A 27,340-nucleotide genomic window follows, 5' to 3' on the forward strand; every position below is an offset into this window, starting at 1 on the left:
ATTACCGTGCTGCTATCAATTTGCTTGGTATAACCGCATTTATAGTTTTCTACAAATGCAAAATCTTCCTCCATTGCACAGAATGTTTTTATTGATATTATAAGGGCACCTGCAGTAAAAACAAATGGGGATAAACATCCTCAGGGGAAGAAATGGAAATTACATTTCAAACATCATCCTATCCTTTTTCTCTGCGTAAAGTCTAGTTGGGCTACCATTGCCCAGTGCCAAATGTCATGTTATTTAGCCCCTGTGGTTCGGGGCCCCGGGTATTGTTGACCAAAAAAATTTTTCAGGTCTAGTAGATTTCATGTGCCCCGTGGTTCGGTGTCCCGGTAAAAAAAAAAGTTGTGAAAAAAAAAAAATCCCTATATGATTAGGGATTAGCCAAGCTAGCCAGTCAAATAATTGTTTATAATCTGTTGTAATCTGTTAACTAGAATTGAAGTATATATCTTATAGTCAACATTTAAAATTGATATTGGCCTACTGTATAATTGTGACATAATTCCTTATTCTTTTGTGCTTTTGGGGAACACAGTGATGATCGCTTCCTCCCATGATGGGGGAATATGTTTTGTTTTTTTAAATTTAGTTGAAGGTAATGATAAATAGTGGAGTTAGCTCTTGGTTAAGTTTATTATACCACTCAGCTGGAAATCCATCTCTACCTGGTGCCTTATGTTTTAAATTTTCCTATAGCTTACTGGATTTCTTTTGCAGTTTTTGCTGCATCCTGCACCCTCCATGCTTGGCGAAGTCAATCTCTCCAACATCTCCTTGGTCTTTGTAACATTTAGATCCAAAAAGGAGCTATCACATCATTCCACAAACACACTGAAGACCCATGACCTTGGACAGAACCAGATAAAGGGAAAAGAGAACAGTGTCGTAAGCAAACTTCACTAGATGACGATCAGGATGGTGGCAAGAAGCACCTCCAGTATGTAGGTTTTTTAGGTTAAGTTCATGTGTGTGTATCTGTAGTGTTTGTAGTGTCCTTGGATTAATATAATTTGAGTAAATCTGTTTAAGTAAATTGTATCATCATATAATGTACTTCTTACAGCATATTTTTGAAAATACAGTATATATTAATAAATAATAATAATATTGAAATGGACAAAAACGGTAGTGCTTAAGTTAACAGTTATTATTATTGCAAAAAACATCCCAGTATATTCAATGTATATTCAATGTACATTCAGTATATTCAAAACACCAACATGTGGCACTGATAACTACACTGGTAACTACACAGTACACAGTGGGAATGTCAGGTGTTTATCTGCATGTTTCTAGCCCCTCTTACTGCCTTATTGGAGACCATACTGGGGGCCCACTACTGGTGACTGCCCATATATACCTCTGAGACTGAGAGTAACTGCAGGAATGTGATCCAGTGCATATGAGTGTGAACAAGTATCCATTTTTGCAAGGTGAAAGTGCTGCCACCAAGTGGTCAAACCTTTGCCACCTTAGAATAACACAGGTGTTGTATTGTAATTACTTCTGAATATTTTGAATCTTTGCAGTGTCAAGCAAATAAAACAAAACGAAAGAACTGGTCCGTGAAGAATTTATTATTAATGACAAATTAAAGAGAAACTGCAGTATTGGCAATTTCTTTGCTGTTTTCCTCAGTTTTTGCTTCTTTTTCGCTGGCTCTGTCATGATGAATGTCTGAGAAACTCCACCACTACCTTGTTCTAGCTGGTGCCTGGCTTGTATGTGTATTTAAATGCAGTAAAGCAATTTGTTACACTCGTTATACTTCCTGACACTGAGGCCGCTGGCCCGCCGGCCCAAAGCAAGGGTGTTTTTTCCGCTCACAGGCTTAGGGGAAGCAAGATGGGCACCATTCAACCAGAAAAAAGTCATATAGCCATTCCAATGACTCCAAAGCTGTTAAGTTAAGGTAAATTAAGCTAAAAAACCTGCATAGTTCGCCTTTAAGATTTATCATGTTGGAGATTGCATTACAAATGTATCAAAGTAATTTTAATGTTTATTGCACCTATTTACAAACCTTTTACTCATTTATTTGTGTCCACAATCAAGAATAAATATTAAGTAAGGACACAAATGGGACTCTGTTGACAATAACAAAGCAGCAGCCAACAGATGTTATGGACAGACACAACACCTCCTCCAAATAATAAATGGATAATGGATGAAATTGAACAGTATTCAGCCAGTTGTTTTGCTTTCACTTTTGTTAATCCAACTATCCCGAGAACCCGAGTGACCAGCCTACTGTATGTACAGTACATGCAAACACACACACACACACACTAGCACATATGCATATACACACACACACAAACAAATACAAACACATTTTCACTCACACAACAGTGATTTACAGTGATTGGTCTATTTCTAATGCTATTAGAAATAGACCAATAGCATTATTAAAATCTTGAGCTCATTAAGTCAGATCCTATTTCTCTGCCCACAACAACTCCCAGTCATGTTGCTGTGGGCTCTGCTCTGGGGAGCATAGGAGCATGCCTTGTGAGTTCTCTGGATGCCAGCTCTGGTCCTCCACTGCGCTAGCTGCTCATTTGTATGCTCCACGCAGGGCAGGGCGACACACACACCGGGAAAGCTGCCATCCCAGATGGGTCATGGAAGGAGTCAGAATGTACAGCTGGGCATGTCGGTATCCTCTCTCTCTCTCTCTCTCTCTCTCTCACTCAATCTCTCTTTCTTGCTCTCTCTCTCTCTCTCTCTCTCACACACATACACATACCTTATGTACATATCGACTATATTATATATATATATATAAGCAATGCTATGTGTATTTCAGGTCAATAAAATATCAATGCAAATACAAATCAATACAAAATTAAATAACAATAACCCAGTTACAGTTCCACTGAAATTACTTGGAAAACAAAATGATATATATATATATATATTTTTTTTTATGAAAATGCATTAAACCATACTGTATATGTGTGTGTGTGTGACTGTGTGTGTATGTGTGTGTGTGTGCATGTGTCTATGATGTACGTACTGTGTACTGTGTACACACACACACACACACACACACACACACATACACACACAGTCACACACACACACATATACAGTATGCCCACTTCTTCTGGCAGTTTCATCAGTGCAATCTCGAACTCTTGATCATTTGAGCCCACTTTGCTCTATCAAAGGAGAGCCACATCTGTCAAATATAAATATGAGATATGGGGACAAACGTGGAACAGTGATCACTTCTGTCTTCCCTCACTTACACTCTCTCTCTACGTCTCCTCCCTCTTTCTCTCTCCCTCTGCCTCTATAATCTTTCTCTCTCCCATTTTCTGTCAACTTCCCTCTACCTCTCTCTCTCTCCGTTCCCAGTTTCCCATTTTTTTCTTCCTCTGTACTCTCATCCTCTATTTACTCCCTCTCCCTCTCTCTCTCTCTTTCTCCGTCTTTGTGGAACCTGCTGCTCAGTCACATGTTGCTCCATGGTGGGCATTTGCTCCTCTGCCTCACGACCCATGGGGCAAGGCTCACAGTAGGCTCTGTTGTTCTGCCTCTGGCTCGACTGCTCAGCTGAGGGCTATATTAACAAACAAATATGTTCTGTTTCACTGTGTTAGCCCTCTCACTCGCTCAGAGGTAGCTAAGGGTTACACATTTCCTACTGCTGATATTTTTATCTTGTTTTATTTTATGCCTATGTTGTTCACGTTTATCAGTATTTTTTTGTATATTCTTTTCAAATGTTTCCATCCATTTCGCTGTTACCCTCTACCTTCCTATCTCTCTCACTCTTTCCCTCTGACCTGTCTTTCACATACACACAGTCACAGACAAGTCACAGCACTAGCCCCCCCTTTCCTCCTTCATTGTCCCTTATTATGAATGAATATGCCTCCATTCATGTCATTTCTCTTTGACTCCCGTTACCCTCATCTTCCTTGGTGTGCTAAGTGATATTTCTCATCCCAGAGTGTGGGTTCAGCACCAAAAATTAGATCACAACAATCGGAAATTATAGATTTGGATAATGGATGGATGGATAGGTTCCAAATCTTAACATAAAAAGGCAAACCTACTGAAAAAGGCTATTGCTTTATTGTATGTGTAGATACATGCACAAGTAGAATTACAATAGAAAGTGGTCCAGCCAAACTAACCTGCATTCTATAATATAATTGGACTATTATGCCTGGGAGGCCCAAGAATATTTGCACATTAAGACAAATTCTCAAAAGAATCTGTTAAACATAGATGTTTTTTTTCTGAGCAATCTTTGCAATCATTTTGCATTACCTCACAATAGTGTTGCACCACTACCATGACCCTTATGATGCTCAATAGCATCATAGCTCTGTACAGATGAATTTATTTGAAATATAAAAGGAATCCTTTATGGAATTGTCAATATTGGTCAGTGCATCTGCACTAAGGCTGACAATACATGGTTGTTTAACCTTGCATGTCACCTGCATGTTTTTTGCCTAACATTTTTCCATGAGGGAAAAATAATAATAATAACCTGCACCATATGGATGCATTGTATTTACCTGCACCATTATTCTGTTGCAGCACAAAAAACATCTCCCTACTCTCCCTTCTTGACAGGAAAACAGTGCAGAGATATTGCAAAATAGAGGCTGGCCTTCAGCAGACAGATGAACTACTGCAGTCTGTCTTCTCTGTCTCTGTCCTGCTTTGACACTAAAGAAGTGGTGCCATTATCTATTCCCTCTGGAAAGCCCATATTAAGCCCTCTACCCGGTCCTGTGACTGGAGGTTCGGCCACTTTAGGTAATCTGCCCAGTCTTTGTCAGTCCACTGTAATCCACCAGAACATCAGGGAAATCTGAGCAGAAAAGTAGAAATGTGCCAGTAGAAAAACCTCTGCTGAAAACAGAAAGAACTCTGTGTTAGCTCAGTGCTTAAGATGTGTGGCAAAATGTAACTGAGTTAATACCTCTTTGCTTGTTGACAATGAATCATTTTCATGTCTTACTATTTTTTTGCAATGGTGAGCACTGCGACAATGCAAACATGAATCCTATGGAACACAACACACATCCTACCTCAGACTTCCAATTCTGATTTCTTTACCAGTCACTCAGTGAACATGGGAGTGGAGATCATTAGAGAAACCCAATATGGTGGGAGCTGCCCGTGTGGACTGAAAGAAGACCACAGTACCTGAGTACAGTCTCTTTCCCGCTGGTACACAGATGGGCATTTGTTTATGAGATGAAGGGCATCTCTAGGGAGACAGGGTTTGAATTGGTTTCAGGGGGCTAAAGTTACCATTTAAAGTTGTTGTACTCAGTAGAGATTGCTACCTTGGCTCATCAAACAGTGTCTGAAATCCAAATTTCTTCCTGTTGTTGGGATGGATTCTTCATGCCTGAATTTGTTGACAGAGATTTGGCTGATAGGCCTATAGGATCAACAATTTCTACCAATACAAAAATATTAGTTAGCCAAATATGTATTTTCCACACTCTAGAATGAATTTAGATAGATAGATAGTATCTATCTATCTATCTATCTATCTATCTATCTATCTATCTATCTATCTATCTAAATTCATTCTAAAGTGTGGAAAATACATATTTGGCTAACTAATATTTTTGTATTGGTAGAAATTGTTGATCCTATAGGCCTATCAGCCAGATCTCTGTCAACAAGAGATTTATTCAACTGACCTTAACCTAATCAAAAAGGCGATCCTACTTTGTAGGCTGATTCTCTCTTCTGCTCCTCTTTATTTCTCTTGTGTTGCATTAGACTATGTGTAGGCTATCTGTGTGAACAATTAGTCACCAGAATCTTAAATATGCTGAATTCAGCTATTAGATTTAGGACGACCCTATAACTGATATCTCCACCTTGTCATACAGCAAAATGTTACTATTATATTGAGACACTTTCGAATGGAAATTCTTCCGAATTTTTAGCCTCGTATGGGGGTGTGACGTCACGAGGCTGAAGCCTCGAAAGGAGCCTCGGCTCCGCTAGCGCACATTTGAACACCTGTGCAGCCGCTCTTCTCAACCTTTCCGTTGTGCGAGAGGGAACGATATTAGTTCGTGGGTGCTGGTGAACAGGCAGTGATCCCTGAAACAATGATTCGCCCGCTCCAAGATTTCGCAGAATAAGGTGAGATGTGACAATATGAAGACTTTATATCAACTTATAAGTTGTGATTGAATGCTTCAATCGTTTGTTATGTTTGTTGTTGTTTACTGATTTTCCGTGCGATATTTTGACATAATTATGTTTCTAGAATGGATGTCCATTTTCAGTTAATGGAAGCTTAATTGATGAACTTTCATGTAGCTTACAATAAATATACTGGTAGGCTACAAGAACGATTCTTGTATATCAATAGACAACCACTAACCAACTAACGATCGGTTTGTTGTTGATTTGACAGATTGTTGCACGATGGAGTGAGAGCTTAAGATTGTTCTGAACTTTTGAGTGCGCTATTAAAACCCCTTTCCATGGAATAACTTTAGAGACTGTTTCTTCCACTAACATAATATTCCACTATAATGCAAATGCATAAACATTCGCCTTTGTTTCTGAGGTAGTAAAGCCTTTGACTTGTTTCAAGGATGTAGCTAGTCTACCAATATCTGAACAAATTGAACTCCATGTGTGTGTTTTTTTCCTGATTTGTATGCCTTTTGTGCATAATGTCTTCTTGCCAATGTCTTTCCTTGAGAAAAAACACAGAACTCCTTATCAGGGGTGTCTGGAATATAACTGTTTTTATAGCTTTTCTTAGCTCCTATTTTCCCACCCCTCCCTTGCTGCACCTGCACTCTTTTTTACCCACCCTTCCATCTCTGTGCTTCAACATTTACTCTACTTCATTATCTATTCCTCAGCTCCTCGATATCCAGTACTGTATCTTTTCTTATCAACAATCTTATAATGTGTTATTCCTTATCTACAGCCTGATTTTAGCTGTGTCTCTTTCTCTCTCTAACTTTCTTACTCCATCACTGTCTTACTATGTTCATTTATGTGATAACCCACCCTCTTACAGTCTCTTTCTTGCAAATACACAAACACCCAAACATAGGTATGCACATGAGCATTTACCCCTTTTCTCTGACACAAACACACACACACACACACACACACACACACACACACACACACACACACACACACACACACACACACGCACACGTGCCTAATACATACATGACTTTGATCCAATCATTTCTTATTTGGCTGTTTCCTCAGGCTGTCTAACCTTTGACTTCTACGAGCAGTAGTGGAAGAGAAGAGAGAATAATGAGCTGGGGTACCTTGTACACCCAGCTGGCCGGTGTCAACCGCCAGTCCACCAGCTTGGGTAAGGTCTGGCTCTCCGTGGTCTTCATCTTCCGTGTCACCATCCTGGCCCTGGCAGCCGAGGCAGTGTGGGGCGATGAGCAGTCTGACTTCACGTGCAACACGCTGCAGCCAGGCTGCGAGAATGTCTGCTATGACCACTTCTTCCCCATTTCTCATGTGCGCCTCTGGTGCCTGCAGCTGGTGTTCACATCCACGCCGCCCCTGCTGGTGGCCATGCACGTAGCCTATCGCAAACGCAGTGACAAGCGGCGTGTGTTCCTCAGCAACAAGAAGACAACGGCTGGCGTCTCCTCTGCCCACACCAAGCAACAGGTAGAGCAGCTGGAGAGCATCCGGCAGCAGCGGCTGCCCATTGCAGGGACACTGTGGTGGACGTATGCCCTCAGCCTGGTCTTCAGACTGTTGTTCGAGGCGGCATTCGTTTATGCACTGTACGCCATCTATGGAAGCTTTTGGATCCCTCGACTGGTGCAGTGTGAGCAGTGGCCCTGCCCCAACGAGGTAGACTGCTTTGTGTCACGGCCCACTGAGAAGACAGTGTTCACCATGTTCATGGCAGCGGCGTCAGGTGCGTGCATGGTGCTCAATGCGGCCGAGCTCACGTACCTCGTGGCCAAAGTGTTGGTGAGTTGCCCCCGTCCGGGCACCAGGAAAGGTGCCGGCTCCTCCGTCACCAGCAACTGCTCGCCCACTGCTCGCCCAGGACTGCTGCAGAACCAGACAAATGAGTCCTTGCTGTCCTCTGTGTCCTCCATGGCATCCAGTGCCAAGGCTGTGTGAGCATTGTGCCATACACATACACACACACACACAAAGTCACACACTGATGTACATACAGCCACACCAGTGCACACCTGTGCACCATATATGGGAAGCTGGATTACAAACCTCACAAAACACTCACAAAAGTGAAAGCTTGATCCCATAGGAAATGATAGAAGGGTAATGAATATTAATCTCAATAGATGTCAACACAGTGGGTCATAGATCAGTAGGGTAAAGTATAGCACAAATATTAGATTTCAGATTAACATTTTGTTTGATGTTGTCATGTCCTCTAAGATGTGTGAAAGAAATAAGCTCTGAATCTGGCACACACTAGCAAAGCATTAGACATATTTAGAAGTCTTATATGGGGCCACTATGCCACCTAGTGTTTGACAGAGAGAGCTAAGGAAAGGGAGAAATGTACATGTATTATATGACTTTATAGTTTATTTGGGAATTGTTTCTATATAGCATAGAACACAGAAAACAGAACATTGGTGGTTGTGATGATGATGATGATGTAAAAACATGATGTTGAATATAGATTTGGTCATGAGAACATTGAAAGGAAAATCATTTTGATATGTACAGTAAATGACAATAAAGTCCTCCAAGTCCCCCAAGATTGAGAAATGTGTTTGGAAGCACACAATCGCTGCCTAAACAAATGTATACTCTATGTATTGCTATTTTTATTTACTGCTTCTACAGTATGCTACATTCATTTTGCTATATGATGGCGGAAAACAATATGTGAATGTTTTTTTTTTGCCTCTGTAAAATTACTCTGAAATTGTATATTACTTTGAAATGTGTTTTCTTTAGATATTTTCTCTTCAGTCAATCTGTGTCCTATTTTCTTAAAAGAGGAGAGGATTAACCTATGTTGCTCAGGGACTATTTATTTAGCTTTTTAGTCTCTATTCACGAAAAATATCCCCCATAAAAAGTATCCCCTTCTAGAATTGACATGCAGAAAATGAATGGTTGAGAATCATTAAGATGTGAAATGATCCACTAGGAAGAGGTGTGTTAGGAAATACTGTTCAGCCCATGGAACTTATCAGCAACAGTAGACAGTAGCCTATGTCTATTTTTTTTTTCTACAGAATACAAGGAGAGAATTCAGGCTACTTAGTGGAAAGTTTTTTTTTCGTTCTCATAATGTCAGAAACTCTACATGACATCTAACTTAATTCGATATAGGATTTATACCCTGTCAGAGTTTTTTGTTTGTCTTGTCCAGTAGTGCGCACAACATAAAGCAACATGAAATGAATGCTAGGAACATAATCCAGTGTAGGTCTCTGTTCAGTAGTTAGTATGCCAAAACAAATTAAGCAATCAGATCCCATCTACTGTAATTCGCCGTCACGAATTTTATCCAGTTCCTCCCGCGCGAGTATTGGAGCCCCCCGGTGAAACCATGCATATTATTTGAAGCCCCACTGATGAATTTTGGAAGTTGACAGGGGCGTGGCGTGCACCCGTGCAGGGGAACCACTGTATGAATTCACTCATGCATGGTCACCCAATGTGACACACGGGATGGCCGGGAACAGGAGGCAGCTGCGCTTCGCGGAAGCCCATCTCCAAGTTCAAATCGCCTCAATAAACTAGCTGGCCCCCTGATAGCTCCAACGTGCGGAGAAGACTACGAGCTGGACAAAAAGTTTGGCAGGCTGATTTCAAAAGGACTTTGGTAAGCTGACAAAGCTACAAGGATTTTGGGAATGGGTGGAAAGGGGAGGGCTCTTGCAACATAGGGAGGTCTGTATGATATCCAACGCACTCAAAACATGGCATCTGTGGCGGCCGGATATTGCTTTCAGTGGCAAAGGCTGAAACCCTCACCATAAGGTATGATGATGAGGGCCAAGTGCCTGTGAAGGCATCTAGTGTATGAGTGGATCTTCTGTGTGTGTTCAAGCCTTAGTCAGTCATGACAGCCTATTTACAACAGTAATTATACAATATGCAATCATGTTTATGGTCCAAAGTTATAAAGCCCATTAAATTAGTTTAACAAATAAAACAAAAGCTGTAACACAATACCAACGATGCCTCAATGGATTGTGCCAGCGGGCACAAAGAAAATCTGGCACCATCTCTATTGTCAGGGCTTACATACAGTTTGTCATCGCGTCAAAACGTCTCTAGAGCAAACACATAGCCTACCTTGTTTAATGGGTATGAAATACAATAGAGGAACTGGATGATTATTGCTAGAATAGATTTATCGTGTAGTCTAGTTGTTCCCTGACAACAATTTGCGGCTTTAGCCAATAAAAAGTTCTAGCGTAATGACTTGTACTAGTAGTTTTAGATATAGGAAGACGTGACTAAGAATACAAATAAGAATAAGAATATTTGTTTACATAATTTAAAGCCGCAAATTTCATGCGCCAAATTACACGAACGTTAGGCTACAAAGTAATGTGATACTTTAAACAGCACTTTAATTATGTTATATGTGTCTTGTTTGTTTCAATATGACTTGGAAAAAGTTCGAATTAGGCTACATTGCGCACTGATGCCATCCAGCTCAAAGTGCACATTAGTCAATACTGCGAAATATTTCCCCTCATCAGCATTTCGAGTTCTGATGAGACAAGCAATCGCCACGGGTGGACCAACTGGTCTGTTAGCCTAAATGTACACGGTGCAATATGTAGGCTACTTATTACAGCATCCACCCCATGTAAAAGAGTACATGTGTACTAATGTGTTAAATTATACTGACATATTCTGCACTGAACCCTTAAACAACGGAAACTTTAACAAATTCGCCTTTTCCTAAAGCAAAAAAAAGGGGGGTACAGTAACAGTAGACTACACGAAACTGTAGCATAAATCATCACATTCGTCAGTGTTCAGTCATCTGAAGTATACGAAGAGGTAGACTATTAAACAATAATGTTTTATGTTTTATTGGCATTCAAAATAGTATTACAGTGAGAGCAGACAGGAGTGACAACCTTGATAATCTGAAAAGTCAGACTACAAATGTAATGTTTTCATCTACAGGTTTAAATATCGAGCCCTAGTCGATGGATTTATTACTTTCGCTCCCACACCAATTTTGTGACTGAATTCTCTCTCCTCTCAGGCCATATGAATTCTTCCTTTTCGATTTTGCTGGCAGTGAATCCGCCCTCTTCTCTTTTTTGCTTTGGTTTGCGGTGGTGTGATTCGTGTGCATTAAATGGCTGCCACACTGCTGGTAGGCTAATCCTCCTAATAATAAATGGAATGAATTAGCCACGTTTGATGAGTTTTTTTTTTTTTTTTTGTAGTTTTGTCTGAATTTTATAGAGGCCCATATTTAAAGTAGCCTAAGCCAAACCCATTGTCGTTAACAATTTGGGAAGATGCCTTTATTTTCGTTTTGCATTTGGAAATAGACATTCTCTGTAAGGATTTGACTATAAATAAAGTTTGTTTGAAGGTAATATCATGAATGAAGACATTTAATAATGAAGACATTTAATGTTTATTTCAATGTTTTGATGTGATCTTTAGCTGGCTATTTACCAACAGTAGGCTACTGTGTCTGTTGTTAGGGAATACAGAATTTAGGCAGTCAGTTCTTGGAAGCAGTCATTCCTGGCATGACAGCTATTTCTGGAATATGGTCATCACAATTCTATCAACACCTCCTCGTTAATACTGGAATAAATATCTCATTTGATTGATTTTTTTCACATCCTACCCTGAGGTGCATACAGGGTAGGCTAATTGATGACAGTGATATGTGTAGCAGCCCTGCAGATTTGTCTCAATTGCAATAACAGTATAAGCCAAAACAGCATAAGACACTGTGAACTATCTAATGACACGAAAGACTTGTGTGTGCAAATCTGGTATTTGCCATCATATGATGTATCTGCTTTGAAATGTCTGCTACAGTATGTGCTTTTAAAATAAGCACAATGATCTGCTATCTGCACCATTTTACCTGTCTACTGTAAATGAGGCTTGATTTGTTTGTGTTTCAGTCTGAGGCGTGTTTCCCAAAACCATAGTTGCTATCTAAGTTAGCAACTTTGGATTTGGGAAACGCACCCCTGGTTGTTGGTGGTTTTATCCCAGAATGAGCTGAGATAAAGGAGTGTGTTGGAGGGTGGAAAGGCAACTCCTGGCAATTAACAATGTAGTGATCATTGATGATGGGTTTGATGCTTTGTTCATTTCTTATACCATTTCTGCAGTGTACTTATGCATAAAGTGTTTGAGAGACAAGTGGTTGGCTGTTACCATGGTGTTTAATGTAGTTATTGAATGGTATTCCTCTTTCTCTCTCATATTTCCCTCTTCTTTCTCTTTCTCTTTTTCTTGTGATCTTCTTGTCTTCCTCTGTTTTGTCTTCCTCCTCCTTCTGGTTCTGGTTGTGAGCTGTCCATTCACCTCAACCCCTGTACTTCTTCCTCAGGCTAGAAATCGTGAAGCATGGGTGACTGGAGCTTTCTGGGGCGTCTGTTGGAGAACGCGCAGGAGCACTCAACGGTCATCGGCAAGGTGTGGCTGACCGTCCTCTTCATCTTCCGGATTCTGGTGCTGGGGGCCGCCGCCGAGGAGGTGTGGGGTGACGAGCAGTCGGACTTCACCTGCAACACACAACAGCCCGGTTGCGAGAACGTCTGCTATGACGAGGCCTTCCCTATTTCGCACATTCGCTTCTGGGTGCTACAGATCATCTTCGTGTCCACGCCGACGCTCATCTACCTGGGACACGTCCTTCACATTGTCCGCATGGAGGAGAAAAGGAAAGAGAAGGAGGAGGAGATGCGCAAGGCTCTCCGCTTCCAGGAAGAGAAGGATCTCTACAGGAACGGCGGCGAAGGTGGAGGAGGTGGGGGTGGCGGAGGTGGGAAAAAGGAGAAGCCCCCAATTCGTGACGAGCATGGAAAGATTCGTATCCGGGGGCTCTGCTCCGCACCTACATCTTCAACATCATCTTCAAAACCCTGTTTGAGGTGGGCTTCATCCTGGGCCAGTACTTTCTCTACGGTTTCCAGCTTAGGCCCCTGTACAAGTGTGCCCGATGGCCTTGCCCAAACTCAGTAGACTGCTTCATCTCCAGGCCCACGGAAAAGACCATTTTTATCATTTTCATGCTTGTGGTGGCTTGCGTGTCCCTTTTGTTGAACCTCTTAGAGATCTACCACCTGGGCTGGAAGAAAGTCAAGCAGGGCATGACCAATGAGTTTGTACCAGAGCGTGAGTTGGTGGGCGATGAGACCAGGGAGACTGACAATGTGACAGTCCTGCCCGAGACTCGAGCGTCCGCTCCCATCCCCAACCACCCGCCCAACTACACAGACCTGACTGTCGCAGGAAGAGGCGCCTTCATGCCTCCAACCCACTCCATGGCCCTTGTGGCCACCCCTGAGGCAGAGCACAAGTCAGACCCTCTCCACGACCCCCTCCACTCCTCCATGTTCTCCAGCAATAACAGCAACAACTACCGGCTACCTGTGGGGCAGAATTGGGCCAACATGGCCACCGAGCTGCAGTCTAGTGAAGCCAAGCCGTGCACCCCTTGCTTGTCCTCCTCCTCCTCCTCTTCATGCTCTCTGAGTAACATGGCGCACCCCAAGGAGCCCCCCCTGGCCTCCTCTGGCGTGATGACTGATGGCGATGCTGATGGCGATGAATCCAGCAGAGGGGGGAAGAGTGATGCTGGTCGCGACATCACAACTACCACAGTGGAGATGCATGAACCGCCAGTGGTCCCGACCGATGTCCGCAGGCTAAGCAGGGCGAGTAAGACCAGCAGCATCAGAGCCAGGCCCGATGACCTCGCTGTCTAGCCCTCCCACTCCCCCCCCCACACACACACCACCCCCAAAACCTCCCCTCTTTCCCCACCCAATCACTCCCACTCAACAAACACACACAAAACAAACACACATACACACACACTCACCACTCCACCACCTCTGGGGTTTTTATCGAGAGAGAGAGAGGAAAGTTATGAAAGTAACAAAAGAAAAAATACAACAGAGGCTATTGAAGAAAGAAAGAGAAAAAGGACAGGTTGCTGGAAATGTGATGTTCAATGACATTAAATTCTTTTAAAATGCTAGACTATCCAAAAAAAAAAAAAAAGAATCAGTGCAATCGGTGAGTTGTAGTGTCACCCAAGCAGAGATGATAGGCTCTGCATGTGACATACACTCACACCTATGTGTTTGAAAATGGGAGAAGCAGGTTGGCCCAGAATTGTGAAGGAAGAGACATTTTCACTAATTTGGACACTAGCACTATTATTTCTTTCTTTCTTTTTCATTTGTTTTGAATCTTTTTTCTGAGGAAGAATTTGGGAGAGGTATGCACTTCTGAGTCGTGTTTTTTTTCTCTCTCTCTTTTGTTGTGATAGATCTTGAGTTTGACCCTTGTGCACTGGTGTGCCTTAGCCACCACTCTTTTAATCAGTGTTCGTCCATATCGTTTGTGAATCCCCTGGTTCATCGTTCATCATATGGTCACACGCCCCGTAAAGACCGATGCTGAATGGGACGTGCTCACACTGTGACTATGCGATCCGGAGGGAACCTTTACCCGCCGGTGTCCTGGGAGCTGGAGCAAAGGAGGAGGCTGTGGCTCTATCCCATGTTATGACAGATCCCAAGCCAAGACATGTCTTTTAGGCTTTTCGAAGGTTGTGTATGTTTGGAAATAAGGAGGTCTTGTTTCACCGTCATTAAAAGGAACAAAAAAATACATTCTTACTATCATTGCAGTTTCATCAGGGTATATTGGTATAAATATATTGCCTAAGTATAAATGAAGTGTATATATATAAATAATATACAGTCTAGGGCTATAACTAATCCCATAAACAATGATAACGTTTGCAGTGTGTTAGAGAAGTGCAAGTCCTCCTTGTAACCAAATTCTGCAGCAGTAGACCTACAGAATTACCGCTGATATTTTGTACATAAAGGGCTAACATCTGTGTGAAGACATTGTAGATGCCATATGGACAAGGCAATAGAATGGCTTATACGTAGAACTTTTTGAGATTTATAGCAATTATCTCAGTTGTTTGTTGCTGGAGTATTTCACTGCAACCAGTAGAAATGTGAACACACAGGACTGTGCTTTTCTTTGTTATTTTAAATTCCTGCCAGGTTATACATAAGTAAAATGGCTCCCTTACAATATTATTTTCCCAAAATCAGTTGCATGACTTGATTGATTCTAATCTTTTGGATGTTTTCCACAGTCAGGATATAGCTGTCACAAGAAAATTGATCTCTGAATTGCATTGTCACAAGTGAAATTTGTCACTGTGAAACCACAACTCCTTAATTCATCAAAGGCACATTTGACTGTCTTGGTGTTACTGTCCCTCACAGTCACTGCCTCTTTGATGTTACAATGCCACATGCTTTGAAGAAAAGTGAAAGCTGGGACAACTGGCTGTTGGCCCTTCAGAGCACATAATAATCATGAGTTAACTTACGGGAAGTTATAGAGACAATAACAAAAAGAAAAAATGAAAAAAAAAAAAACACAATTGAGCTCTTATACTCCATCCCCTCACCCACTCCCTCTCACTCTTTCTCTCTCTCAGCCTTTCTTGCTGTCCCTCTCTTTCGCGCCAGAGTTTCATGAGCTCCATAGGGATGGTTGACTGAAACCAGGGCTGTGAATGTGCTTGCTGTGCACTACTGTTTTGTTGTGTTCATGCGCTGAAATGCAGAACCTGCTGTTTGCATCTGCACATTTTGAGTGCCACCCCACACCCTCAAAATCTGGTCTTACAGGTGCTCTTGTCTCAACTCTTGCTGCTGCAGGGCTCAATTCAACCAAAGAGCACTATAGAGAATCATTTGAAAATGGGCACAACATGCCTGGGCCCGCCAAGGCAGGAGATGTTGTCGCAATTTATCAGAACATCAGAACATGGTAACTGAACTATCAAGATCATTTTATTTCAAAGAAAAAATATCAATGCAGTTTACATTTTATAAACCAGGTTTGTTTAATCACTTATAAATGATTGATAATTTTTTGCCAAAGAGCTTTTTAAAGAACCTAGATTTGATCTTTATTGCAAAGATTTACTTTTATGTTTTCTAACTATACTATTGGATAGGTATTTAGTATTCAGTCATACAGTTCTCATAGCACCCACATAGCATTTGAAATCAAATCATCATTAATTAGGCACTATATGTGAACAGCAGCATTTAAACATATGCAAATTGCATGTAACACCATGTTTTCTTTTGATAAAATTGCTATTTTTATAAAGAAAAAGGAATAATTTAAGGGTATCGAAGGAGAATAGTTTTTGCTGTCTTTTTGGATGCTGAAACAATTTATTTGGTACAAAATGGAAAGGTCATGACTTTGCAGACCTTTCCCCTCAGTTTTGTCGTATTGAATCTTCCATTGACTTAGTAGTTTCCATTATCTGCTATACTTCCCTGAATGTCAAGTGTAACATTGTGTTAGGTCTTTATTGCAAGCATGTGCTGTGGAATTGTCAATCCCAGTTGCCATTTGAAAATAATCAGCTACAAATCAACTGGTAGAATATTAATCAATTGTTAAGTATGACTTCACACTGTGAAGCATCCATATGAGGTGTCAAGATAGTTATCTTTAATCCTGTTTTACACCATAAAGGATGATTTTAGGTATTTTAGCTGTATCAGAGATGGGGTCTGAACTGTCACTTCAATTGGGATGCCTGAAATGAGACTAAGTTTGCAAAACGTTAGATTTGCTAATGCTCATTGATAATACTAATATTGATATTTTGAGATGGATGTAACATCATTTTGACCTATTTTATTGTGTTATAAATACACCAGTGTGTGTTTCTATGTATCTCTTTTTTTGGTTCAAAAAGTTTACATTGCAGTATGTAGATTTGCACATTTATGCCAAACAAGCTTTCTGACAGAAGCTTACACAGGTGAATTTGGAGCATCAGGACTAGGGACAACTGATGTTAAAGGAGTCAAAACTCACATACACTGCAGTTTGTGAAATAGCATTAGTTCTTAAAGAATCCTCCAATGTTTCACTCGAATTTGCGGAATGCAGGGATGCATTATATTTGTCTTGAATCTTCCACCATTGTTTGAAATTATTACATTTGAGTTATGGCATGGAGATTTCTGTAATGTATATTGCAAATTGCATGTTAAGTAACCCCTAAGGATGGAGGACAAAGCCCATTTAATCATAGCAATTCAATCTGGCACATACCATGCAGCCTCTAAGCTGAAAACATATTCAAATGATCAGTTGTTGTTTTTGTCAGATCTCTCTGACCAGTCAGGGACAATGAAACAACAGGACATTCTCGATTAAAAAAAACAAAAAAAAACAGAGGCCCACTGCATTGCTGTCTTAAGAGAAGTGCCTTGTGTATAAAAAATTGTAAGATCAAGTTGATGTAAATGTTCATTTACCTCAAATGTTTACAAAACTGTAACCAAATAAATTTTTGTACCATAATTTCCTCTGGTTTGCGTGATTGTGTTTCCTTTATGTAACATTGAACTGAACTGCATACAGAATCTTTCCTGTACTTAGAGAGGGACACTGTGGTTTAACTTTGAAATAATGTTGTACAAGAAAATAGATTATTTATTATTTTATTTAGAATTTTAAACTATATTTTGTTGTAAAACTCTTACAGTACTTATACTCAGTTTTTAACTCATTTAAATGATGGGCATAGTGTAAAGTCAGTCAATGAGCAAAGTGTATGTGTGCATGAACTACAGCTGGTAGCTGGCCCACCAATGCCTATGATGTCAATGATCTTGCTCGTGGTATGAATTAGCAAATAGATTTTGCCCAGTTATTGAATTAACTTCAGACATTGCACTTTGCCCGTAACTTAAATTCAGGCCCATCATCAATGCTTTGTTTCATTATGGAAGTTTACTGTAAAGATTTTCAACAAAGATGTGTACATTTTATTGAAAATGTTTGCACAAGCCTTTAATAATAGCAAAAAGCCTATTTATGAAAGCTGGTTCTTGAGCTTGACAAATTCAAATTCAACAGGGTTCTTTGCCACAGAAAATGATTTAGAGACAAAATAATTAATAGCTAAATATTACTGCAGTCCTTTGGCCATATTTGTGATGACCTAGAGCAAGCCCCAGACTTTCTAAACATCAGTCCAGCTATTAGGCAACATGACTCATGGCTTTTCAACTGATCACGTTACAGCTCAACATTTTAAAGGGGGGTGTGAGAACTCAAAAGTAAATGGATGGAGAAGCTGGTGCACCAGCTCTATGGTGTGCACGTTGAAATCCACACACAGGCACACACAGAGGCACACACACACACACACACACACACACACACACACACACACACACACACACACACACACACACACACACTTATGTACGCATACAGAATGGGGAAAGGGGGGTGGTCTATAGAAGCATAGTCACAGACAAGTGCACAACACAAGGCTTCATTTCTATGCCTGAGACCTGTTGCAAATTAATTACAGGCAATGTAGAAAATGTATAAAACGTGTTCTCTGCATTTTACAGAGTGAAACAGTGATTAGTACATTGACCATACCTGTTTCTGGATTTTAGTTTTATTCACTGAGCGGTCAACTGTGAGAATGCCTCTGTCTTACCCTTAGGTCGTACTCTCTCTTTTTACTGTGTCTCTCAGTGTGTGTGTGTGTGTGTGTGTGTGTGTGTATGTGTGTGTGTGTTGGGGGGGGGGGGGTGGGTGGGGGTCATGGAGAGGAAGTGTAGGACAAGCTACATTCTATTGTAAATTACAAGGTGTATGACCAAGGAAGGGTTCACCAGTTTGATGTCATCATCTAAATGGAGGTAATTTTTAAACTAGCAGCTCACACCCGTTCAACTCCTCTTCCTGTACCCGACCTCTCCCTCTGCCCTCCCTCCCTTGCTGTTCTGCAACCACATGGTTCCCCCTCACGCTAGACCCACCTCGCCACTGTTGTTTTATAATCAAATGGCCACATTAGTTCATATCATGTGATTGGCTGAGGATTCATTGGACATTAGAGGTCCTAATCACAGCCTATAGTTTGCCCCTCGCCTTTCCTGCAGGACTATCCCACATGACCCTGCTGACTGCAGCACTTTCTTTATCAGCTCTGAATGGGACGGATTGAGCCCAAACAAAAAAAGGGGGAGAGAGAGAGGGGGAAACAGGTGGGGCTTTTTCACTCGCTGGCCCATAGGACAGGCTGTATATCTGAAAATGTGTGTGTGTGTGTGTGCATGGGGGTTATTTTTTTTATCTGTGTGTGTGTGTGTGTGTGTGTGTGTGTGAAAGAGAGAGAGAGAGAGAAAGAGAGACAGAGAGACAATGTGTGAAACAGTGTGTGTGCATGTGTGTGTGAAACAATATATTTCAGTCATCTCTAATATAGTAATTGTTTCATGTATGATATGTAATTGTATATCATAGGTAGATAAAAGAGAGCCAGTACATTACAAAAAGCAGAAATGATCAGGGTCAGGGAGAATAGGTGGATTGGCATAGTAGACATTAACATCAACATTAGTATTTCATCAGGCTCTCACCCTGGAGATAATCAAAAGAAAGAAGCAAGTGACTTGGTCCATATAATAAGAGGGAAAATGCTGTTTGATAGATGAAAAATCTGAATTGTGCCCCCAGCAAGTTCATGTTCACAGCATTGGAATGGTCAAGTAGGTCAAAGTTCAACTGCATTTATTTGAAATCACAGTATACATGACCTATATTTCTGCACACATCAAACATCTCCAAATAAGGAATAAGGAACCACACACACCAATAAAGATATATTATTTTTTACAGTACATGAAGAAGCAATGAGCTAAATACTGTCAATACCTCAACTTCAGCACATTTGCATGGACGCTATCTGCAACCTCATTAAACATACACCCACAAACACTGTTCTGAATCTTAAATAATGCAAGTGATGTGGTAATGAATAAAGAGTAGGATGGGTATGATATATGATTCTCATAGTGTTGCCAGGCATTAGGGCAACAGCAGACTTGGTCTGAAGGGTAGATTATATTAATTTCAGAGGTTAAAATCAGCAGTGTGTGTGTGTGTCTGTGTGTGTGTCGTGTATGTCTGTGTGTATTTGTACACATGTGAATATCATCCATGGTGTATTGTGGGGAGTTGTGGCTTTTGAGTGTCAATTGCCTCAAATGTTCTTTATTTTACCACAATGACTAAAAAATGTGACCACACCAACCTTTCATTGTTTATGTGTCACTGAATAACATCACTCTTAGGCCTTTGTACTGCAGCCCTCTGTACTCCTAGTCACATGACCTGTCTCAGACACCCCACACAATAGGGTCTGCCATCCAATAACCACAATGACCCCCCACCCCACATAACCCCCCACACCCAGCCTCACAGCCAGTGTACTGCAGTTTCCTGGTATTTACATGTGTGTGCTTATAAGCTACAAAATAGAGTGTATCTGTTTTAAATCCAAACAGCATAAAAATGCATCTAAACAAGACAATCAAAACATGGCAATACAGGGCAAACACAAGGTGAATAGGAAGGGTTTTAATGGAACCAAACTGGCACCTTAACATCATTTCCCATAAAAAACACTGACATGACACACTGGCCTTCCTAATCCGTCCATAACTCCTGCCAGTTGTCTTTGCACCGAGCTGAAGAGAATGATTGTAGATAGACTGGAGGGTTTCATGTGGACTTGGTGAGTCTCAACTGGTGGATGCTATTGACCTGTAACCTCCTCATATACAAACTATATAAATAAATCATTAGATAAGATTATGCCATGGCTGTTGATTTATCACATACAGTACACACAGTATATTCATTATAACATGTCTCTATGTCTATTGCTAGTCATAGTATATTTACCTTTGATGGAGTTGCTATTAAATACTGTGGTACTGTATATCCATACAAAACATAATTGTTTCAAACAAATCCATCCAAACATCAATTAAGTGGTTTAATTGCAAGGTTAGGTTCTAATAATTAGTCTGAAAAAATAAACATATCTAGCACATATTGGACATGTAGGCCTAACAACCTGGAACCACTGTCTAACACTGTCTAAAAACATAGGCCTATACTGTATGTTATCTCGATAAAAGTCACACCACGCCACCCTGAGGTCAGTTTAGGAAGTAAATCCAATCCAAAACAAAACCAATGTCAAACGAGCAAAGACTACTCATCTGAGTAAAATTAGAAGAAGGATGGATAAGATCTATGCAACCATAAGGTTGAATTTATGGTTATGGTTCTTGTCAGATGCTTTTATCCAAATTGACAAACAATAATAACAAAAAAAAAAAAATTTTTAATTAAAAAAAAATTAACTGTTTAAATTAGTCATAATTTTAACATTTTAATTTGAATATTTTTGGTATCCTTACAGATTGTTGAAAGAATGCTTAATTTCTTCCTTAAATGTTGTTTAAATGTGATGAAATTCAAGGCAATTTTCTCATATAGCCACATGTCTTTGTTAAGCAAGTAATTTTAAAAGACATCAGGCTTGTCAAGCTTGTTGTTACTCCTAAAAAAGATGATCCATCGGATATAAATTTAAACTAACCGCTTCACCTTAATTAGTATTACAGCTGTATTTGGTCTTGTATGGTCTGTATGGCCATCTAATATTGATTTTCAAGGCCAACCATTGGTTACAGAGATTTCTCCAGATTCTATGAATATATTATGACATAAATGTGTTGAGGAGCATTATTCTTAAATTGTTGCATTATTTGCCAGCAGTTTTCCACACAGTGATGAATATTTTTGTTAACAGTTGCACCTGTTCTAACTGCAGTGGTGGAATGTAACAAAGTACAAATACTTTGTTACTGTACTTGCATACTTTTGACAATTACTAATTTTGCAGTAAAAAAGTGACGTACAGGTGACCGATCGGACCTACCTGACCGATGTACCAGTTTGGCTGGTGATCAAGTTAACTGGTGATATTTGCATAAAAAAGTGAATATTCAACAAGGCTTACTAGCTCAGGGGAGGGTATTCCTATATATTAACTCCTATCCTGTAAAGACACATCCCATCACCCCCTTACCTGTCTCTCATGTGATGTACTTGTGGTGTCCCACTCCGGCCCTGCAATCAGGTAAAATTCTTTCCACTACAGGATTAGGCACCTTTACTTTGAGCAGCAGCACCCGCACTTATAACCTTTATACCATTTATAGTCTTCCTTTTTTGTTTTTGTGTTTTGCTTAATTATATTTAACTGCAGATCATCCTGGTAGATGGTAAGCACAATTACATTAGCCTAAAACTAACTAGTACATTAACCTAAAACGAACTTAATTAAAATGCCACAGGCCTATTATTATTATTATTTTTATTATTATTATTAGAATATATACATTAAAAAGAATAAATTGTTATGCAAGTACTTTTACTTAAGTACATTTAAAAGTAGGTACTTTTACTTAAGTGACTTTTACTTAAAGGAACCGTATGTAAGAAATGTATTTCAATTAATCATAAAATGGCCCTGGTATGTCACTAGACATTAAGAAATCATGTTCATTTCAAATACTTATATTACTGACAACAGTAGTCCGGCCAGGATATTGTCATTTAAAAAGTGGAGTTGCAGCCCTCAACTGATGTTGATGTTGTGTTTTGTCATGTCTAGTTGTGTTTGGCATGATGCGCCACCCTCCACCTATCTACTAAACACAAAGTCAGTAGTGTTTCGGCATCCGGGTTGGCAACCTTGAGTCAAGGGGGAGGGGGAGGGAATACACCACTCTACAGTTTGAAAGTGATTGCAGTACCAGTTTTGGCCACAATCTTACATATGGTTCCTTTAAAGTAAGGTACTTTTTACTTTTACAGTGCATGTGTGTGTTTGTTTTTATGTGTGCTTCTCTGTGAGCGTTTATGTGTAAGTATAAGTATATATACTCTTTTGATTCCGTGAGGGAAATTTGGTCTCTGCATTTATTCCAATCCCTGAATTAGTGAAACACACTCAGCACACAGTGAACATACAGTGAGGTGAAGCACACACTAATCCCGGCGCAGTGAGCTGCCTGCAACAACAGCGGCGCTCGGGGAGCAGTGAGGGGTTAGGTGCCTTGCTCAAGGGCACTTCATCTGTGCCTACTGGTCGGGGTTCGAGCCGGCAACCCTCCAGTTACAAGTCTGAAGCGCTAACTGGTAGGCCATGGCTGCCCCCAAATGTATTCGCTTGTGAGTGTGTGTGTGTGTGGGGGAGGGGGGGTGGTAATGGGCTGTGTGTGCATATGTGTGTTTATGTGACTGTGTGTGTGTGTGTGTATATGTGTTTGTGCTTGTGTGTCTGTGTGTGTGGGTGTGTTCAACCCTTCGCTTAACACCACCATCTACAGGCCTGTCATACACTGCATGAATCATTCCCACTGAGCTGATTCTCAATCTTTGTTTTGTATTCCCTCTTTGCTGACTTAATTGCCATGCAGAAAAGCAAAAGCGCTGTCTCGTGCAGTGAGGGTTGCTCTGACTGTACTATCAGAGTACTCTGCTGTATCACTGTTCTGTATCCACGGTTTCTGGAAAAACCCAAATTGATGTTGTAGGTACAATATCCTCCACACATTTCTGTATAAACCCCATGATTATGTATTCGTTTATGTCAGCTGATGAGTCACGAAACACGTCCCAGTCCACTTGATCAAAACATTCCTGTAGCTCAGCATCTGATTGGTCAGACCAACAGTGGATCATTCTCACAGTGGGTGCTGCCTTCTTTAGTTTTTGTTTGTAGGCTGGTAGGAGTAAAATGGAGGCGTGGTCTGACTTATCGAAGGGTGGACGGAGGAAGGGTTTATATTAGGGGTGTGAATCTCTCATGTAAAAGACGATACGATTCGCATCTAGATACATGGGCGCGATTCGATACAAGAAAAGATACATGTTTATAAAAAACGATTCAGTATGATTCGATGCGATGCGATTCGATGCATTTCGATGCAGTTCAATAATGGAAAGCATTCTGAAAGATTTTTTATAATTTGCTCAAGGTGCACATTCATTTTATATTATCAATTATCATGGTCATGGTTGTCAATTAGGCAACAAAATGTGTGAATATGATTATCTAAACTGAGGTTTGTTCATACTGTATTGAAATGAAAAAAGAATAGTCTACATTTCAGTCAAACACAGCAGCCAAATACAACATAAAAATACATTTTTATAGACTTTACAGATTTTATAGAGTTATATCTGATTGTTTTCATGGAGCTGTAGCCTTGTTGAGGTAAGACAATACCAAAATAAAATAAAACAGTGCTTAAGACACTCTTGGCCTTTTCTCATATAGGCCTAGCCTACCCTACAAGAATAAAATAGGCCTACAAATCAATGAACTCTCTGGGCTTATTTTGTTCCAACAGTAGACCTAATGCAGAAGTCTGAGTGAATATGAACAAAATCATTGGCTAATAATTTATGCATCATTTTAGCAGCAAGGGCCAAATTATTATTTAACATTAAGGAAATCCCTTCATCAAAGGTAAGGCTACTCTACAGACTATCGTTGCTGTTTAGGAATGCTACAAGTGCTTAATTTCGCGCTGGATTTCGAAAAACAAAAGCCGACCGAGTGCAAGTTGTCACATGCTTAAATTGCAATAGATGTATGGGTAATGAGGTCATTTGACAACTTTGGGCATTGAATGTAACCAAAAACGAACTGCATTACCCACAATTCTGTGCCACGTATAGTTTCAAAACCGGAAGTGGGATGAACGCACTGCTTGGAACGTAAATGAGAGTCTGAGCGAGCAGAAAAGGTTGTGCACTGATTCATAACAAGTAAATCGATATAACGACCGGTTCATTTCAGTTTTTTTTCCGATACGGGGCTTCACGTATCGACGTAGCCGTATCTTACACGTTAAAAACGGATACCGATACGTATCGGTTAATCTTTATACCCCTAGTCTATATGCATTGCAGAAGGTATAGTAGCAGTGATTGTAGAAGTGTTGTTTCCACAAGTTTTTCTCTGGATATGCTTAACATATTTTGGAAGTACTTTCTTCAAAGAGGCCTAAGTCTCCCATTACGATGGAAGCTGCCTCTGGATGTTTATCTTCCATGTTGTTGATGAATTCATGCAGTTCTTTCAGTGCTCGCTCCATGTCGGCTTGTGGTGGAATGGAAACAGCTGTTATAACGATGGCTATAAACTCCCTCGGCAACCAGAATGGCCTGCACAACAGCATCAGGTATTCCACATCAGGTGAGCAGAACTGTCACACAAGGAAACCAGGAACACAAAGATGAAGGTGCAATAGCTCAAGGCTTCTTTAATTTCCAAAACAAAAGGCCACAATGGGCAAACAAAGGATTGACACGGCGATGAAAACAGAGACTTGACTGGAACTCAAACAGCGTCTTCCTTAGCACAGAGAATATCACACAAAGACAACTGAGAGGAGAAGGACTTAAATACAAACATAACGAGCAAACTGGAAACAGGTGAGTGCTACTAAAACTAAGGTAAGGCTGAATGGACAAGGCCTGCATTTGGAGCTGGAGCTGGAACCCAGGACTGGAGTAGATCCAGGGACTGGAGCCGGAACAGAGGAACGAGGTGAGGCTGCTGTGACAAGAACAAATTCAGGGGATGAACACTTCCTGAAATGCACCATGTGTCATTGATCATAAAACAAATGGCCCCATCTTTCCTCTTCCCAGACAGCTCAGTCAATCTGTCTGCTCGGAACACAGAGAAGCCTGGGGGTGCTATAGCGATAACCAAGTTTCAACACAACTTGAACTGGGAAATCAACAATTGGGTTCAGGCTGGGCAACACAAATGCGGCCCATTAGGGTTAGATATGGGCAAACCTGGACAAACCCATGTGGGCAATCGATATGGATTCCAAATAGGTTAATGTGAAATCAATATATGGGCTCAGAATGGGCAACACATATGGAGCCCATTAGGGTTAATCACTTGGGTTGGATATGGGCAAACCTGGACAAACCCATGTGGGTGAACCATATGGGTCCTATATGGGTAATTAATGAGAAACCAATATATGGTTTCAGTCAGGTTTCAGACCCCTTCATAAGACTGAAACAGCCTTGGTTAAAGTAACCAATGATCTGCTTCTCACACTAGATTCAAGTGATAATAAGGGGGCAGCCGTGGCCTACTGGTTAGCGCTTCAAACTTGTAACCGGAGGGTTGCCGGTTCGAACCCCGACCAGTAGGAAGCGGCTGTCGGCTGAAGTGCCCTTGAGCAAGGCACCTAACCCCTCACTGCTCCCTGAGCGCCGCTGTGATCACTGCTCCGGGTTAGTGTGTGCTTCACCTCACTGTGTGTACACACTGTGTGTTTCACTGATTGGGATAAATGCAGAGACCAAATTTCCCTCACGAGTATATACTTAATGCCATCCTCATATTTCTGGATCTTAGTTATCCTTCGACACCGTTGATCACAAGATCCTCCTCACCCGCCTCGATCAGCAGATTTATTAGAGAGACACTACTCTGATTCCACTCCTATCTTAATCATAGGACTTTCTCTGTGTCTTGGCCAGTTCTCATCATCTGCTCCTGTCTCATAGGAGGTCCTTCAGGGGTCCATCTTGGGTCCGATGCTCTTCAGCCTGTATATGCTCCCATTGGGTGACATTAGAAGAAAGCATCTCTTTTCACCTCTTTTCACCTCTATGCGGATGACTCACAGCTGTACTTGCCTCTAAAATCTAGGGACTCCATAAAATCTCTCCTGGTCTGTCTTGAAGACATCAGAATTTGGATGGCTAACAACTTCCTCCAGCTAAATAGTGACAAGACAGAAGTCACCATTTTTGATCCTCCCAAGGCAAGATGCACTGTAGTGCAACATTTAGGTCACCTTACCCCATCTGTCAAACCCTAGGCCATAAACCTGGGTGTCATGTGTGTGTTTGTTTATTTTGTATGATTGTTTCGAACATCACCATCACTGTTGAGTCTGTGGTGGAATGCTTGAAGAGATCAAGATCAAGACACAGATCAAGAAAGCTCCTGGTCCAGATCACATCTGCAGTTACACACTGAAATACTGTGCTGAGCAACTTGGAGGAGTTTTCCAGCAGATATTCCAGAGGTCTCTACTGCCAATGTCCCACAGTCATGGAAACACTCCACAATCATTCCCATTCACAAGAAGAGCAGCCT

General features: G+C 40.9%; 2 protein-coding genes across 2 annotated transcripts; both read left to right on the forward strand.

Annotated features, from left to right (window-relative positions):
* The first annotated feature begins 6,059 nt into the window (after window positions 1-6,059).
* On the forward strand, window positions 6,060-8,175 carry LOC125288568 (gap junction beta-2 protein-like). The gene is made up of 2 exons (XM_048235031.1): window positions 6,060-6,144; window positions 7,246-8,175. Exon 2 carries the CDS (start codon window positions 7,297-7,299, stop codon window positions 8,137-8,139), a length of 843 nt encoding a protein of 280 aa, XP_048090988.1. The 5' UTR covers window positions 6,060-6,144; window positions 7,246-7,296; the 3' UTR covers window positions 8,140-8,175.
* Window positions 8,176-9,897: 1,722 nt separating this feature from the next.
* LOC125288370 (gap junction alpha-3 protein-like) lies at window positions 9,898-13,985 on the forward strand. Its single transcript, XM_048234674.1, is given in 3 exon segments — window positions 9,898-9,987; window positions 12,560-13,051; window positions 13,054-13,985. Coding segments are annotated over 2 exon segments (1,362 nt in total). The 5' UTR covers window positions 9,898-9,987; window positions 12,560-12,576; the 3' UTR covers window positions 13,941-13,985.
* The last annotated feature ends 13,355 nt before the right edge of the window (window positions 13,986-27,340 follow it).

This window comes from Alosa alosa, chromosome 23, assembly GCF_017589495.1.
Source record: "Alosa alosa isolate M-15738 ecotype Scorff River chromosome 23, AALO_Geno_1.1, whole genome shotgun sequence".
Taxonomy (NCBI): domain Eukaryota; kingdom Metazoa; phylum Chordata; class Actinopteri; order Clupeiformes; family Clupeidae; genus Alosa; species Alosa alosa.